The sequence below is a fragment of the Saccostrea cucullata genome, unplaced genomic scaffold (assembly GCF_032062105.1).
Source record: "Saccostrea cucullata isolate Sc308-1 unplaced genomic scaffold, CSIRO_AGI_Scuc_v1 ctg359, whole genome shotgun sequence".
Taxonomy (NCBI): domain Eukaryota; kingdom Metazoa; phylum Mollusca; class Bivalvia; order Ostreida; family Ostreidae; genus Saccostrea; species Saccostrea cuccullata.
In genome coordinates, this window is record NW_026935991.1 from 628,889 (window position 1) to 647,637 (window position 18,749).

The window sequence follows — 18,749 nt, forward strand, 5'->3', positions numbered from 1 at the left end:
TTGTACTAAACCAAGAAACAATAACGATCGAAATCTACTTGCCATCTGTACTCAGATTTAATACTGTAAGTTTACTAGTATTTTCTTGTCTGTTTTTTATTCTTTATTGGATGTCCATATGACTGAAGAAATCTCGAAATTAACGTTGAACAACACATAATATATCAATTAATCAATTTTGTATGTTTCTGTCGAATATGATGGGCATCGTTAAAGAGAGAAGTGGACATTGTGGATTCACTCAAGTCACATTCTGAATAGGTAGTGTAAGTGGTACCAGTTGCTGATGTCTCTGGTTTATTTACCAAATAAATAAACCCAGTGGATTAAAAAAACTGTTTTGAGCCACTCACTCAAAAAAGTTCAGAATGTGATTTGTACTAAACCAAGAAACAATAGCGAGATCGAAATCTACTTGCCAGCTGTACTCAGATTTAAAAAAGTAAGTTTACTACTATTCTCTTGTCTGTTTTTAATTCTTTATTGGGTGTCAATATGACTGAAAAAATCTCGAGATTAACGTTCAACAACACATAATATATCAATTCATGAATTTTGTATTTTTCAGTTGAATATGATGGGCATAGCCAAAGAGAGAAGTGGACATTGTGGATTCACTCAAGTCACATTCTCAATAGGAAGTGTAAGTGGTACCAGTTGCTGATGTCTCTGGTTTTGATTATAATACTATATAAACAATTCCAGTGGATTAAATAACTTTTTTGAGCCACTCATTCAAAAAAAAGTTCAGAATGTGACTTGTACTAAATCTTGACTGTGATACAAACCAAGAAACAAAAGCGATTGAAACCTACTTTCCAGCTGTACTCAGATTCAATACTGTTATTAAGTTTGCTAGTACAGTATTTTCTTGTCTGTTTTTAATTCTTTATTGGGTGTCCATATGAGTGAAAAATTCTCCAGATTAACGTTCAATAACACATAATATATCAATTCATCAATTTTGTATTTTTCAGTTGAATATGATGGGCATAGCCAAAGAGAGAAGTGGACATTGTGGATTCACTCAAGTTACATTCTGAATAGGTAGTGTAAGTGGTACCAGTTGCTGATGTCTCTGGTTTTGTTAATAATACTATATAAACAAACCCAGTAGATTAAAAAACTGTTTTGAGCCACTCACTCAAGAAAATTCAGAATGTGACTTGTACTAAACCAAGAAACAATAGCGATCGAAATCTTCTTGCCAGCTGTACTCGGATTTAATACTGTAAGTTTACTAGTATTTTTTTGTCTCTTTTTAATTCTTTATTGGGTGTCTATATGAGTGAAAAATTCTCCAGATTAACGTTCAACAACACATAATATATCAATTCATCAATTTTGTATTTTTCAGTTGAATATGATGGGCATAGCCAAAGAGAGAAGTGGACATTGTGGATTCACTCAAGTCACATTCTGAATAGGTAGTGTAAGTGGTACCAGTTGCTGATGTCTCTGGTTTTGTTTATAATACTATATAAACAAACCCAGTAGATTAAAAACTGTTTTGAGCCACTCATTCAAAAAAGTTCAGAATGTGACTTGTACTAAATCTAGAAACAATAGTGATCAAAATTTGCTTGCCAGCTGTACTCAGATTCAATACTGTAAGTTTACTAGTATTCTCTTGTCAGATTTCAATTCTTTATTGGGTGTCCATATGAATGAAAAATTCTCAAGATTAACGTTCAACAACACATAAAATATGAATTAATCAATTTTGTATTTTTCAGTTGAATATGATGGGCCTAGCCAAAGAGAGAAGTGGACATTGTGGATTCACTCAAGTCACATTCTGAATAGGTAGTGTAAGTGGTACCAGTTGCTGATGTCTCTGGTTTTGTTTATATATAAACAAACCCAGTAGATTAAAAAACTGTTTTGAGCCATTCACTCAAAAGAATTCAGAATGTGACTTGTATTAAACCAAGAAACAATAGCAATCGAAATCTACTTGCCAGCTGTACTCAGATTTAAAATAGTAAATTTACTAGTATTCTCTTGTCTATTTTTAATTCTTTATTGGGTGTTCATACGAGTGAAAAATTCTCAAGATTAACGTTCAACAACATATAATATATCAATTCATCAATTTTGTATTTTTCAGTTGAATATGATGGGCATAGCCAAAGAGAGAAGTGGACATTGTGGATCCACTCAAGTCACATTCTGAATAGGTAGTGTAAGTGGTGCCAGTTGCTGATGTCTCTGGTTTTGTTTATAATACTATATAAACAATCCCAGTGCATTAAATAACTGTTTTGAGCCACTCATTCAAAAAAGTTCAGAATGTGACTTGTACTAGATCTTGACTGTGATACAAACCAACAAACAAAGGCGATTGAAATCTGCTTTCCACCTGTACTCAAATTCAATGCTGTAAGTTTACTTGTATTTTCTTGTCTGTTTTTAATTCTTTATTGGGTGTCTATATGACTGAAAAATTCTCTAGATTAACGTTCAACAACACATAATATATCAATCAATTTTGTATTTTTTAGTTTAATACCGGTATGATGGGCATAGCCAAAGAGAGAAGTGGACATTGTGGATTCACTCAAGTCACATTCTGAATAGGTAGTGTAAGTGGTACCAGTTGCTGATTTCTCTGGTTTTGTTTATAATACTATATAAACAAACCCAGTGGATTAAAAAACTGTTTTGAGCCACTCACTCAAAAAATATCAGAATGTAACTTGTACTAAACCAAGAATCCATAGCGATCGAAATCTACTTGCCAGCTGTACTCAAATTTAAAATAGTAAGTTTACAAGTATTTTCTTGTCTGTTTTTAATTCTTTATTGGGTGTCCACATGAGTGAAAAATTCTCGAGATTAACGTTCAACAACACATAATATATCAATTCATCAATTTTGTATTTTTCAGTTGAATATGATGGGCATAGCCAAAGAGAGAAGTGGACATTGTGGATTCACTCAAGTCACATTCTGAATAGGTAGTGTAAGTGGTACCTGTTACTGATGTCTCTGGTTTATTTACCATATAAACAAACCCAGTGGATTAAAAAACTCTTTTGAGCCACTCCCTTAAAAAAGTTCAGAATGTGACTCGTTCCATATCTTGACTTTGATACAAACCAAGAAACAAAAGTGATCGAAATCTACTTGCCAGCCAGCTGTACTCAGATTAAATACTGTACGTTTACTAGTATTTTCTTGTCTGGTTTTAAATCTTTATTGGGTCTCCATATGAAAGAAGAATTCTTGAGATGGATGTTAAACAACACATAAAACAGTGTATCAATAAATCTGTGTTGTATTTTTCATTTCAAGATGATGGGCAAAGACAGTGAAAGAAGTGGAAATTGTGGATTCACTCAAGTCACAGTCTCAATAGGTAGTGTAAGTGCTACCATTTGCTAATGGTCCTGGTTTTATTTATGCTATAAAGAAACCCAGTGAATTTAAAAACTTTTTTGAGCCACTCACTCATAAAACTTCAGAATGTGACTTGTACTAGATCTTGGCTGTGATACAAACCAAGAATCAACAGCGATCGAAATCTACTTGCCAGCTGTATACACAGATTTAAGACAGTAAGGCATTTTCCTTGTTTTTTTAAAAAAAAAAATCTTTTTTTGGATTCTCCATATGAGTTAAAAATTCTTGAGCTCGAGAGGGACAACAACAATATACGATAAATTAATCAATTTAGTATTTTTCAGTTGAATACGATGGAGGAAGCAACAGTGATTGAAATCGACTTGAAAATTGTACTCAGATTAAAACATTGAGTTTTCTTGTATTCTTTTGTCTGTTTTTGATTTTACATTGGGTCTCCATATGAGTGAAGAATTCTCGAGATTGACGTTCAACAACACATAATATATCAATCAATCAATTTTGTATTTTTCAGTTGAATATGATGGGCATAGCCAAAGAGAGAAGTGGACATTGTGGATTCACTCAAGTCACATTCTGAATAGGTAGTGTAAGTGGTACCAGTTGCAAATGTCCCTGGTTTTATTCATGCTATAAAGAAACCCAGTGAATGAATTAACTGTTTAGAGCCACTCACTTAAAAAAGTTCAGAATGTGACTTGTACTAAATCTTGACTGTGATACAAACCAAGAAACAACAGCGATCGAAATCTACTTGCCAGCTGTACTCAGGTTTGAAACAGTAAATGTATTTCCATGTCTGTTTCTAATTCTTTATTCGGTCTCCATATGATTGAAAAATTCTCGGATTGGACATTCAACAACACAATATATATCAATCAATCAATTTTGTATTTTTCAGTTGAATATGATGGGCATAGCCAAAGAGAGAAAAATTCTCGAAATGGACGTTCAACAACACAAGAAACAGCAAGCGATCGAAAGTTACTTGCCAGCTGCACACAGATTTAAGACAGTAAGTTTTTTTCCTTGTTTTTCTAAAATTCTTTATTGGATTCTCCATATGAGTGAAAAATTCTCGAGAGGGACAACAACAATATACAATAAATTAATCAATTTTGCATTTTTCAGTTCAACATGATGGACATGGACAAAGAGAGAAGTGGACATTGTGGATTCACTAAAGTCACATTCTGAATAGGTAATTTAAGTGGTACCAGTTTCTATAGTTTCCTGGTTTTGTTAAAACTTCAGAATGTGACTTGTACTAAATGTTAGATATGATAGAAACCAAGAAACAACAGAGATCGAAACCTATTTGCCAGCAGTACACAAATTAAAGACAGTAAGTTTATTTCCTTATCTGTTTTCAGTTTTGTATGTTGTCTCTGTTGATTTTTCGACGAATTTCTGGCTTGAAGTCTGTCACGTGAAGGAGGTTGATTACTTATACCTAGTCAATTGTAAATAAATACATGGTAAATGGAAAATTCTTATGAAACACTTTGAAGAACTCGAATTCACGAGGTTGAATTTGTCAAGTGCCTGCAGTTGACATGGTTAAAGTTAAGTAGCGTAAATAATGATCGATAGAAACCTTTTTCTTCGCTTTAATAAAAGTATATTACACTGTTTAGTTCGTTATTTAAGGACATATGCAAGGTACCTTACCTACTGATAATTTTTCAAGATTATCTAGGTTTAAACTTATAATACCATTACATGTTCATAGACAAAAAATCAGCATGCCATACCAGGGGTTTTGGAAAGATATCAAATTTTGAAATTTTTTTGCATTATTCAAAGAAAAACAATTTATCCTTGACGTAGAAATATGTAGAACTAGGTAGTTGCTATTTCATATGTATCTTTGTAACAAGGTCTTTCTTGAGATATCAACGTGACCTCTTGACCTATGAGTTTGACCGATTTTGAATTTTTTTTACCAAAATTTAACCTTGGCCATAACATGCGTATTTCCTGTGATATATCCCTTCCTTCGGTAGAAATATTTTTGACCGTGTTAAGTTGATCCCAATTTCTAAGGAAAAAAACCGTTATCATTGGTAACAAATTCTTAATGGTTTGAGTTACGCATTTCATATATTTTTACGTGTAAAATTATTAAAATATACAATGGTGCTTGTGTGTCTGCCACGATTGACTTTGAAATTAGCATGATACTAGTGTATCCATTTGTTGCAACACTTTTCCTTGAAAATAAGATCTGAATTAAAAAAAGGTATTGAAGGGGGTTTTAGGATCTTTCTGTCACTTTCCGGTAAAATTGTTTTTTTGATGCTTTCATGTCAAAATTTACCAGAGTTCGACCATAATGCAACAAAATTTGTAGGAGGCATATATAATTTTTTTAAAATCATATTTCAGAAAAAGAAGAGCCGGGTACTATTCGATCAGAAAACCTCAGAGGTTTTGGGTTCATGTGTGCTAGTAAATATTTAATAAAATGTATGGTCTGACCAAAAAAAAAAAGACAAGAAATTGTGTATGCTTTATAAAGTCGAAGCAGCTTAGAAATGTATTTATACTCCTTCAATCAATAGTTTCCTTGTCTCCAGTTCAATAGAAAAATGGAAATTAGCCCTTAAGTTTCCACAAACAGAAGCAACGAATCAATTGCTTGTAAGACTTTAATTAATGCAGTGAAACATATGTTTAACATTAATCAACTTGCACTTATATTCATTATTCAAGTTCCATCCATCATACAGTTTTACTTTAGACAAGACTAATTATAGACAAAAGTAGCAAACTTATTGAAAAGCGGGGCGTCTCGACATGTAATATGAGATGCAATAACGGAAATCACCAATAAATTTATCTTACAAATAGTTAAAGTGCTGTTTACATTGGGCAAAATGCTATGTAAAAATTTAATTCAAAACCGAAAACTTGCTGATCATGCTTACTGAAAAAAAAGAACTTTATTATGACGAAAAACATGGGATGTCATCGCCAAAAAGGTGTATACAGATGTACATTGAAACACATATGGCTATTTTCTTTTCTGTCACATATAAAAATATAGCAATTGATAAAGGAAAGGAGATAATGAGGTAAATCTGATGAAAATGATAGTTGAATCTTAATCTTAATAGATTATCACAAAAAATTCGTTAATAAAGATTTCGACAGAAAAAAAAGAGTTTTGTATGTTGAGTAATTTTGAAAATTGGGCTAAACATATTTAAATTCTTATATAAGTTTTGTAATTTAAAAAAAAGTTTGTCATATTTAATCAGCATTGAAAAACTATGGTTGTACAGAGTTTCATATGTCAATATGTGTTTGCTACACAGTCAAAATACAATTTCTGTGCATATCAATTACAATTCCATGCATATCAATTACAATTTTCCATTAACGCCCACTTTTTATTTCATTTATGCTGTATTGACATTCATAGTGACAAATGCTTTCAACTGCAAGATTTAATAAATAATGTAAGTACGTATTCCGTCTGAAGTTTTTACGTGATACCAGTGTCTGTTTGCCCTCTCCTGACTCAGATGAAAAAAATTGGTAAGTAAATGGGAAAACATTCAAATTTCAACATCAATGCTGAATTTTCAAACTGTATTTTCCGGGATACATGAAAATATTGTTAATAATTTCCTAGGGGTGAAAAAAGTTTTGAGTCAGACCATTTTTAGCCAATCGGTCAAAAACGGGCAATCAAATTTTACAGATAACCTAGAGCAAGTAATAGTCGTAAAATAATAGATAAATCCATGTTGCTACTGGAATATGTAAGTTTGGAATCAATCTTCCGTTTCAATAAGACCAAGTTTTTGACCTAACCATCTGCATTTAGCTCGAACCTCTTCTTGCATCAAGTCAAAACACATTGCAATAATGGCCAGTCCAAATATGAGATAAAATGCACACAAAATAAGTTTTTCTTGGTTTGCCGGGGAATCAGATCTCATTCCGGGAACTAGATCTCCAAATCCTATCGTACTTAATGTAATAAAGCAGAAATAAGCCCCATCAAGCCAGGGCCAATTCTCCCACTCAGAAAACAAGATGGCACCGCCGAAAATGTACAGTGTAATCAGCATAAGACTGACGAAAATTGGAACACGCACCTGCTCCTTCGGGCCTTTTTCAGTTACAACCATCTCGATGACGTCATTATTTCCAATCAGCTGACCTTTTTCTATGCTGTCTTGTGACCACTTTCTTTTGGTCAATGTCTTTGGTTGGTGAGTCTTGTCTAAGGTCTTATTCATATCTCTGTCCCGTTTTCTCTCGGATGACCATTTTGCCTGTGACGGACAGCACAGCCATATTGTCAATAAGCAGACATGTTTGTAGAACCACCGGAAACAGTTTCCCAGAAATCCTCCTAAATTTGCCAAACAAAGCAGTGTGATGGGGATACCAACCAAAGCGTAGACTATCGTTATAAATTTTCCCATGTCTGTCTTCGGGGCAATATGTCCATAGCCTTGAAACAAAAAAATATTACTAGTATTTTGATTTCAACTTTTTGAAAAAAAGAAGTACATTTAGTTATGAAAAATGTGTATAGCATGAAAAGGGAAATACTAGTTTGTATGATCAAAATGAAATTACTGATTTATTCTATTCTAAAGAGCAAGAGTCACTTTGTGCCTTATTTGGCCCTGAGAATTTCTGAAAAATCAAAACCGTTCAGTTTAGATTGCAAATGCAGTATTTATCAGTTGGAGTGTTGGTGACCTTGTATCTATTAAGGTAAGTCACTCCTGAAATTTGTTATATCAAGGATTTTTTGAGAAGTATATTTTGGATAAGTACTCATAAAGTGTAACTCAAAATCGCAAAGACAATAGGGGGTCAGTGTGCATCCTACTGATCTACGGTACATTTAAGTTGACCTTTTTGCACTTAAATTTCATCTCTTTGGTTAATTACTTTAACCCTTATTATATTTGATTAGATGTAAGCATGGCAATAAATATAATCTTATTTTACGTAAAATAGTTTGAATAATATTTATCATTAAACAAATCTTGCAAATTAATGCGCGTAAATTATTGTGTGACCTTTTGCACTAAATAATAACATATTTGGGGTATTAAAAAACTTAATAGGCAATAAAAAATGTTCTTATATCAAACTTTTTACGACTTGAGTGCTGATCAGTCACAAGTATCGAGTAGTTTAAAATAATGAAAGAAAAAGGTTGGGTCAGTGATGTTAATTTTGAAATATTTGTCAAAATATGTGATTTTCAGGCAAAAAATGGTGTAAATTTGACCTTGACTTCTTCAATATATTTTCATTTTTTGGAAAAGTTTGTTGAGGAAAGGTGTAAAACTTAGTCTTAAAATATAAATTAAGACCTATATCAAATATTTTTAGCAATATCAAAACGGAAAATATTCTCCGAGTAAAAGTATGTGAGGCTAAATTTCCATTACATTAAATTTTATAAATATGCAGATTTGCAGAATTTTCTGCTAAATATCCTTCCACCAAAAGAAATAGTCGCTTTGTAGATTTTTGAGCAGATTTTTCATTGAATGTTAAAAAATTTACATTGTTGAATTTAAATATGTTATAAAAATTGAATTTTAATAAGTAGTTTTGAAGTAAAAGCTTCTGCGTGAACTTTTCTAAAAAGCTGACGAGTGACTTACCTTAACCATGACGTAATTTTCCCTCTTGTCAAAGTATTATGACGTCATAAAATGCGTCATTTTCCTTATATCTTGTAAATTTCTTTGAAAATGGTAAAGTTTAAGTATTTTTTCAATGTTTCATCTAGAGCACAACCTCTGATCCAAAATATGCAAATACATAATGAAAGATCTGTTTCTGAGGACCAAAAAACATGTTTTATTTTTTGGATCGTGGGCTGTGCTCATATTTTAATTCTTTGCTGTAGGTAGTCAAATACGCATGTTTTCTGCAAATTTCAAGAACAATGCAATTTCTCAAAGCCTGTTTTCCAATATCTGGATTCTCAAAAAGAAATTTTATAATACGAAATGAAAGCACTAAGTGTCTACTTTATTTTGATATATAAAATGGGAAAGAGGGTGATAGTTAATTAATTGATATGAGCACAGGGCCATTTTATGCATAAAGTGAACCTAGCTCTTTCAGAGAGTTTCTGTCAATCAAATCTTTATCAATTTTTTGGAGTTTAGTGTATTCTTTTTTTTTTTAACTTTCTTTGTTGTGCGACAAGCCATGTCCTAGTTGTATTAGCTGACTAGGTCTCATAGTACAGTGTAGATGATTATCCTCATTTCATATAACAATTTGTACATATATTTCTAGCACTTAAAAAATCCGAGAGAGGAGAGGAAATGTGTCATACTCATGCATGAAAAGAGAGGGATATAATTCATCATAATCAATATGAAATGTGGAGGGAAAGTCAACACACTCTTTGAAAATGTTATGGAGATGCAGATGCTTATTGAAATCTGAATATTAGTGTATGCTATTTTTCGGTCGCTGAACGTTTATTATTTCGGGAGAATGTTCAAAAGCGATATTTACTGTTCGAAACTCGATGTCCGAATTCCAAAGAGCCATAATTCATATGAGCTCCAACATTTCTAGAGTTTCCCAAAATTGAGAGGTTGATAGGAATTAATAGGCAACAGTAAGATTAACGAAGGGGGCGGAGCGCAAATGGAATTATAATGAATAAGAGCAGTTCTGGTGTTTCAAGGTTACTGAAATTTCAGGAATGAGACTTCAATAATCAGCAGGCTGCTTTAAAACAAGCTTACATTAAAGTTAAATGAAAAGCATAAATTCGGTTAAGTTTAAATGGTAGATAAGCCACATGCTCAAAAGAATATTTAAATTAGAAATGAAAAGATGGTTTATGGAAAATAATTCAAATTTCTTTACAATATGTGAACATTAATTCAACTGAATCTTAACTTGTTTCGCAAGTGTTTGGAATTATGAAAAGTGAAAATGTTGATTAAATGAGTTTAAAAAAATGTAAAACACCAATCATACTTAAAGAACAATTAAATTAGGCTCATAAAACTTATGTTGGGATTTAAGGACATCTTCGTTTTGTGTTTCTTGGCAAAATTCAATATTGACACAGTAAATCTCCACTGATGTGCATCTGAATCGACGTGGAAACGCATTTAACATGTTTAAGCTCTTAGAAAGGTTGAACGAACTAGGCCAAAAACAAATTATACACATAGACTTCTTTCATACATAGTTTGGAAGTTTTCTTTGGTGTAAATTAAGTAAATTAAGTTTAACTTTATTACCTTCACCTGTAATTGTGAATTGGACCAAGAAAAAACTTCTTTCCTTTTTAAATTCAATTGATTTTCAAACTGACAAAGGTGATCTTTCATTTGCAGAGTTTGAGCTACAGATTAATTTATTTTATGACAAAATTTGAACGCTACCGACGTAAAGTGATTTGACATGAGCTTTTAAAACGAAAAGGGAAAAAAATGATAACCAAACGTTTGAGAATAGAATATCTATGTAAAAAATGCAGTTAGTTTGACTTAGTACCAAGAGCTAAAAAGGGCGATAATTATCTGCTAATTACAAACTTGTCAATTGTCGCTCATCAGCCATATCTCATGGGGAAAACAAAACAAAACAAAAAAACTTGAGGGTGGAATTTTCCTAGATGAAAGGTTGTACGTAGGTTTTATCTTTAGCTAGACCATTCATTTGATATTTTTACTGAGCAAATTGCTTTTCATTTTTTCATACATGAAGCATCTTACACTGTGGAAATCTTTAAGATAATAAAATCAAGGATATACATTCTTATCTTATTCTTATGTAAACACGACTGATTTTTATCAAACTGATAGCTTCTTGTGTGAACTAGAAAATTAGGTGTGTCAATTTCCTCGGACATGTTTCTCTATTTTCAAAAAAAGATTTCTTGCAAATTCATTAGACGAAATCAAAGCATCTTTGAAATAAAACATATAATCTTTTGACATTTGATGAAATCGTGCTTTCTGGAAGAAGAAACTCCAAAGGGCTTAGAGAAAGGTGCATTGTGTTGCGCGAATCTCTGAATGAAGCTCTTAATGTTATTATCAAAAATTTTGTGAACATTTTAAAGATTAAAATTTACTTTTAAATACAAAATTGAAAAAGAGAATTGTGAGTAGATTTTTTGGAAAGCTTACCTATAGTGGTAATAACAGTTATGGAATAAAGAAGAGAATTGGCGAACGACCACTGAGCGTCCGCATCCTCGCCTTGTCCGTCCCACCCTCGTAATTTGGTCGCCTCGTATATATCTGTCTGGAAATCTCTCAACACTTTGTCCACTTCATAGGTCCAGTTTTTCTTTCCGAGAATCAAATTAAAATTGGTAATATTCCACAGTCTCTCTATCTGCGATTTCCTCCTCATATCTACACTACCCCGCTCCATTATTTCATGACTTGCTTCTAAAGACATGAAAACGAAACCACCCATGATAGAGTAAGCTATTACAAGTCCACAAAGTCCAATGTGGGAAAAGAGGAATGCTGTAAACTTTTTACAACATACCCAACACCGTTCTTTTCTTTGCTCACTTTTAGACAAGTTTCGGACTTGAGAGGTTTGTCTTTTAGTCTTACTGTCAGTTTTGGACTCTTTGTTTTCATCTTGTCGTTTACACCTACGGAGGCAGTTAATACAACAAAAACAACATCGTCTTTGCCCTTTTTCTTTCGTACTATTTGGTTTTTCGTCAGATACAACGACACTTATTGCTTCCTCACCAAATGTATGTTGTCCTCCATTGTTAAATTTTACGGAAATCACATCGTCATTAATTTCATCGGAATGTTCATCTACTTCGTCCCTTTCTTCATCTGTTGACAGTTTTTGCTCTTTCTCATCACTGCTCCCGGCCATAGTTTTACACGAATGAACACTGTTATAGTAGTCTATACATGCTAGAAGTTAAATCCCACATGCTGAATGTTACATTCTACAGATACCCAGACCTTTCCGATGATAACTTTCATTTTCAATTAAGCATTTATTGCAATAACGACTGCTGCTTCATCTTATTCCTTTCTTTCGATGATCGATGGCTTTCTCTCCTCATACCGATAATGAACCTATTTTAATAACCCTCCAATGACAATCACCGTTTCTTCTGGCAGTTTCCAACTTTCAATACTTATTTTAGAATAGCCTTTAATTTCTTCCGACATTGAAGAATAGAATAACAAACTGTAACCATTCCACAACAAGGGGGCATACTTATCGAACACTCCAATTAAGCGGGCTGATTTATGAGCAGTTAAACCAAAGACTGCTTTGAGCTTTAATATATGTTATAGATTATCTTTACTCGGTCACTGGACATGGAGGAGCATTGATGGATGTCTAGGAGCATGTGGCCACACATCCTAAAGCCTCTCGGTAGATATCTGAAAAATGTGAAAGATGGCAATAAAAGCTAAGTAGACACTTCATTGATAACAATAAAATATTGAAAACGAGAAACTCCAAACAAGAAATTAATGGAATTTACGACGTCTGGGCAATTAGTTATTGTCATCAAATGATTGGTTAGACATATTTTACCCAGGAATTAATGTCGATATGACAATGATAAAAGGAATTAAGGGAAGTGTTGCGTTTCGTCTTTTATACACAATTTGAAGCACATTGTAGGTATCCGTCATTGTAGATTGTTTATCTCAAACACTTTCTGACGAAAATCCATCACTTTTATTGACATGATCAGGCGACTTAAAGCATCACACAAACATTAAGACACATGGCTCATCAACTCACATAAACGGTTACGTCATGATTTATGTAAATATGCTTGATGAATGTTACGATCCATTTGGTGTATTTCAATTTAGATTTCAATTTATTGAGAAAATATTGCTTTTTCTGCAGATTTTCAGCGACAGGTTTCTTTAAATTTCCAAGCTGTGCCATGTAAAATTTTTGGTCCAACGAAGATATAGATCGAACACCAAAATGCGTAAACAACATCAAATAATGAATCATTCTTTGCACTCATTGGTCAATTAGATCCAGCTTTAACGACAGGATGGATATTGGAGATAATATAAGTAAATATTGACCTAAAAAGTGATTTAGTACCTTATATAGTACACGATTCTGTCCTCAACTAAAGATATATCCTGTTGAAACAAAATAGAATGATATGGCTAATATTTCAAATGAATAGAATAAAGTGTGACAAATCCAGACTTAAAAAGCAAGGGGTCGAAATCTAACGGTAAAATAAATATTATCAACATGACAAAACCTGGTATCGTATATATTACTGTTAAACGTGATTTGGATCAATCAGTGTCAAGAAATCTGGATCAGCCATTCTCGATCTATAGATCTATGTACAGCAGTCAGTCCTTATAGATTTGCATGTGTCAGTCTCAACAGATTTCGATCAGTCAGTCTCTATAGAGATGGATAAATCAGTCTCTATAGATTTGGATCAGCCAGTCAGACTCTATAGATCTAGATCCGGATCAGTCAATCTTTATAAAACTACATCAGTCAGTCTCTATATATCTAGCTAAGCAAGTCTCTATAGATCTAGATCAGTCTCTATAGACTAGATTTGTCAGCTTCTATACATCTAGATCTGCATCTGTCAGTATATATAGATCTAGATCAGTCAGTCTCTATAGATCTAGATCCGGATCAGCCAATCTCTACAGGGCTACATCAGTCAGTCTCAATAGATCCGGATCAGTCAATCTTTATATACCTACATAAGCCAATCTCTATGGACTCACCCCTTTAAGTAAACTCTCGATTTTTTTTTTTCAAATTAAAACAATTACTTTATTATTAATCTGGTAAAATTTATCCTATTTTGTTATGTTTTAATATTTGAAGAACTAACTTCAAGAATGCACTTAAACCCACCCAAATGGTACTTATTTCTTAAAAAGGAATCTGGCTTTGGGGAAGAAGTATTCCTAATATACACATTTCCCTGGGGACCCTATAGCGACGACCCTGAAGAAAATATGGAGCCACAAAAAAGCAAACAAACACTGAAATGATTTTTAAAAATAAATTTTCTACTGTAATATCCCGTCAGATTGTGTATATAACTATGTATGTTATAAGTAAAGCACTACCATCAGACAACTATCGAGTTAACTCTGTTTCTGTATATTAATTATTGTTAAACACACGTCTCATTGCAATTCTTTGATGGGTATCCGTAGTACACTGAACGTTTGATATTGGAGATATATATAATGATTTTTATGATACAGCATCACGCAAAATTCATCAATTCTACATAACGATGAAATATTTACACATTACTTGTGTTTAATTAGCCATACTAGAAATTTCACAATATCCCAAAACAATACTTTTCAGTATCGTAAATGCTTCTGTGAAAAAAAAAGATTCATGTTTCAGCGATAAACCAAAAATACTGAACAAAATGTTTCATCCAAATTACTGAGGTGTATACAATTTATCTCAGAAAATATATCTCTTGATAAAAGAAAACACAATATGTTATCTAATTTCGATGCGCAATATTCAATATCATCAAATAAATTCTATAATTAAAGATTCTGGAACAAAAGGGTTTTATTTTTTAAATACATGTAAACATTAAATTTATATAAAGGCCTGACATTTATTTTATGCTATCAAATTTCCAATATTAAAAAAAAAATAGAACAGTGAAAGATCTAATCTTTAAATCAATTGAGCAGCGTCCTTCATTTTTTCTTGTCAAAGAAAGTATTTCACATGTATATAAAATATTTATTCAAGTAGCCTACATAATATTTTTTCCCATTGTCTATAATTATTTATTCCAATCTTCTTTAAAATTATCAAAATAAAAATATATATATTTTACCTCTAAAAACAATGTACTATAGGAAAATCAATACACTTGGAAATGTTTCTTTGAACTCAAAGATTATTTATCTGTTGAAGATTTTCTATGGGAAATTTGCATTTCTTATGAAATGTTGCATAGCATACAAATGTATGTAATGGATGTAAGCGAATAAAAGTAATAATACTAGTATATAAGGAAATAAGTGATATTCTAATTAAAAGATTTTTTTAAATTAAAGCATTTCAAAAATTGTTCTGGTTTTATTTATGCTATAAAAACATAATTTTCAAGAAAATTCTCCGTCAACAAATCAGGCTTATTTTTTTCATCTTCTCCAAATCCTAACTATCATATTCTTGGATTGTAACGAGTAGACAAACTGAGACACTATTTTGACTGAAACTACCCAAGAGATGTATACTACCTATCCCCCAGCTGCAGAATTGTGGCTCTCTGCTTGAGAAAATTCGGACAGATAAATCATTTATATGTCCGTTTTTTTCTCAATCAGAGAGCTACAGTTCTGCACCTATCTATCCTCTTGTATATGGATCAGTATTGAAGAATGACAGAGGGCGACCTGGGCAAGCTGTCGACATTCCATACATAGTCCCTGAAAAGGATGCTAAGAATATTTTGGCTCTCAATCAGAGACACCACCTCCCAAATCAGGCCCAACACCTTAAGGACCTTCTCAACAGGTGCAAGCACAATCATCATCATAAGAAGACACTGGGACTGGCTTGGCCACTTAGAAGGGATTCGGACAGCATCATAAAGACAGCTCTCCTCTGGACACTAGAAGGAAAAATGGAAGAGAGGAAGGCCCAAAGTCACTTGGCGGAGGACAGTGGATGCCTAACTTAAAGATCTAAAGAAAAGCAGGGGCACACTCCAAAAGCTAGCCAGTGACAGGCAAGGTTGGAAAACCCTCGTTGCTGCCACTTAGGACAAAGGCGTCACAGGCAGGCAGAAAGTAGGTACTATTTGGATTGCAAATTAATGATACAACCTTCTAAACCCTGTATTCGACTATGCTAATGATTCTTTCTCAAGATAACTTCAACTTCCTTACAATTTTCGAAGTTTTAAAGTAAAATTATTATGCTTAAAATTTTTAATTGAGTGCTGATCTTCTTGCTTAAACAAATGAATAATTCATCAGTAAAAAAAAAAATGATTCCCAAGTATTAACACGAAATAGAGTCATCAGCCATCGTTTAGAACGTAAATGAAAATAGTTCAGATGGATTGGCACCAAGAGAATTTTCTACATAAAACTAAAAGTCGAGCGTCCACGAAACTTTTTCCCATCGTGTCACTATCGCGCCTTTTTCATTTGATCAGAGATGCAGACGATATCATGTTAATCCATCATGCAGGAATAATCATCATTTGACACCGCTATGATGTGCGTCAGCACGAAGCTACTGTTTGTTGTGTTACTTTCTATATCTAGATGAAGCATAATGTTAAGTATTCAGAAGCTTAAATTGGGATAAAGGGGGCATCAGAAATTTTATGATTGACCGGGTGTGACATGGAACCTTTTTTTTTCATACGGAGAAAATCGTCTAGAATTATTTTCAGAATACCTTCTGTTTTACAAAAGTACACCGATTCTAAATACTTCACAATAAATAAACTGACACTAAACCCCTTGTTTAACTCGCCTGATTATTTATTGTTTCCGTATTCTTGGAATGTTGGAAAGATGTTTGCTTTTCTGTACAACCTTGTGTGTTTCGACAAATCTCGATTTTTCCCCCTAGACTTAGTGACAGTACAACAATACCTAAACAGAAAAAAACTCAAATATACCCTTTTTCCTCGGTTGCCAATGTACATAACACACTTCAATTCTGTTTTGGAAAATCAAGAATCGAAGATACTAGAGAAAATGGAGTTCTTGGTTCCTTTGGAAGCGATTTATCGTGAATTCATTAGTTGTAAAATCAATTAATTGCTTCTGGAACTTCAAATATCTTCTAACGAATAGATAGAATTTTTTAGCAAATAATACGTACTTCAAAGGCTTTGAGATCATATTGAAGTATAAAAAATCTCACAATGCTTTCAAATTCTAAAAGGAATCTAGCTGAACCGTACTTTATTATTATTCAATAAAACATTAGACACGGTTTACTATCAAGAGAAAAAATGAAGCCTTGATTGCCTTGTGATAGTGTAAATGTCACAATCTGGAAGAAAAATGCCAGTAAACACATCGCTAATGAATACGAAATTAATAATAAAGAGGTATGTCCTCAATTTAATGGTCAACTTTTGACCTTCAAATGTGCTTTCTGGACTTTTATATTGGCAAGAATTGGCATTAGTTTAGTCTTTTTCAGAGTTTGCTTTTCGAATAGCTCTACTAAACATGATACCTCCAACAAGGCAACAGAACAAAAACACATTAGCAAACAAACACACAAACAAAACATCAATAAATAATAAGAAAAAATTACAATAAAAATCGAACAATATGAATCAAAAAACAAAACAAAACAAAAATGCAAGCAAAATAAAGACGTAAGAAAAACAAAACAAAACTAGGATACAAACAACAAGCAAAGCCAAACAAAACCAAACAAAATTCAATAAATCTACATTGTGTAATTTTTTTTGGGATTGGTTTTATCTACATAATATAAATAAAATACCCAAAAGTTTAAGCAGATAGATACATGTATAAGAAGTAAATACATTCAGAAGAAAATAAAAACGTATATCATCAATCCTTCCTTCCTGAGTTTCAGAAGATAGCAATGACTGAAGGTTCCCCTTGATTTTATTTGTATAAGGCGAATGGATCAAATCAGACCAACAAAAGTATTAGAGCGAGTAACATCAGGTGTGAACCCTCCGTGTAACCTACAGCAACGGGAGTCAAACTCCTTAACGAGTTCGAGAACTACCCTTCAGAACTGTCTGATCTGGTGTATTGAGAAAAGAAACAGACAACCTATCATCACTTGTTGGTATCTTGTGCATTTCATGTTCTGTATAAAGTCTTTCATTTGGATTAGCAGTAAATGTTTCCAGACAGTTCTGTATGAAATCATTGAACAATAAGGATTAATGTATAAGTTTTACCATGCAATTTTTATTTTCAAACAGCCTTAAATTAAATAGCACTGTATTACAGTTTGAGTTGACAGGTCCAATCAATTGCAAACATCTCTACAAATAAAGCAATGTTTTGACATTTTTCAAAAAATAATTATTAATTTCTTGTTTTTTGTTTTTTACTTTCATCAATATTTTATTATTCTCTGACAATATTTTCAATATCAAGTTCGTTTGGTCAGTAATATGAAACATGCACTAAGGTTAGTTTAGAGTTTCAGACACTATAATGAATTTTTAATATTGATGCTGGGGAAATCATTTATTGTTCTCAGAATGCTGCCCTTTATATAAAAATGTTTTGCCAAAATAATTGAAATTTCTATCGTTCAATTTTTTTGTTCACAAGTAAGTTTGAGAACTTGTATTATGCGATACACAAATATTATGGTAGTTCCTCTTACAAGACAAAAGT

General features: G+C 32.6%; 1 protein-coding gene across 1 annotated transcript in view; it reads right to left on the minus strand.

Annotated features, from left to right (window-relative positions):
* Positions 1 to 6,003: 6,003 nt before the first annotated feature.
* Positions 6,004 to 18,749, minus strand: part of LOC134244470 (TWiK family of potassium channels protein 7-like) — a 28,039-nt gene continuing 15,293 nt past the window's right edge. Inside the window, exons 2-3 of the mRNA XM_062726740.1 lie at positions 11,523 to 12,767; positions 6,004 to 7,837 (exon numbers count right to left, since the gene is read on the minus strand). Coding sequence (XP_062582724.1) covers positions 7,149 to 7,837; positions 11,523 to 12,243 — 1,410 coding nt within the window. The 5' untranslated portion in view covers positions 12,244 to 12,767 and the 3' untranslated portion in view covers positions 6,004 to 7,148. The remainder of the gene's footprint in view (positions 7,838 to 11,522; positions 12,768 to 18,749) is intronic.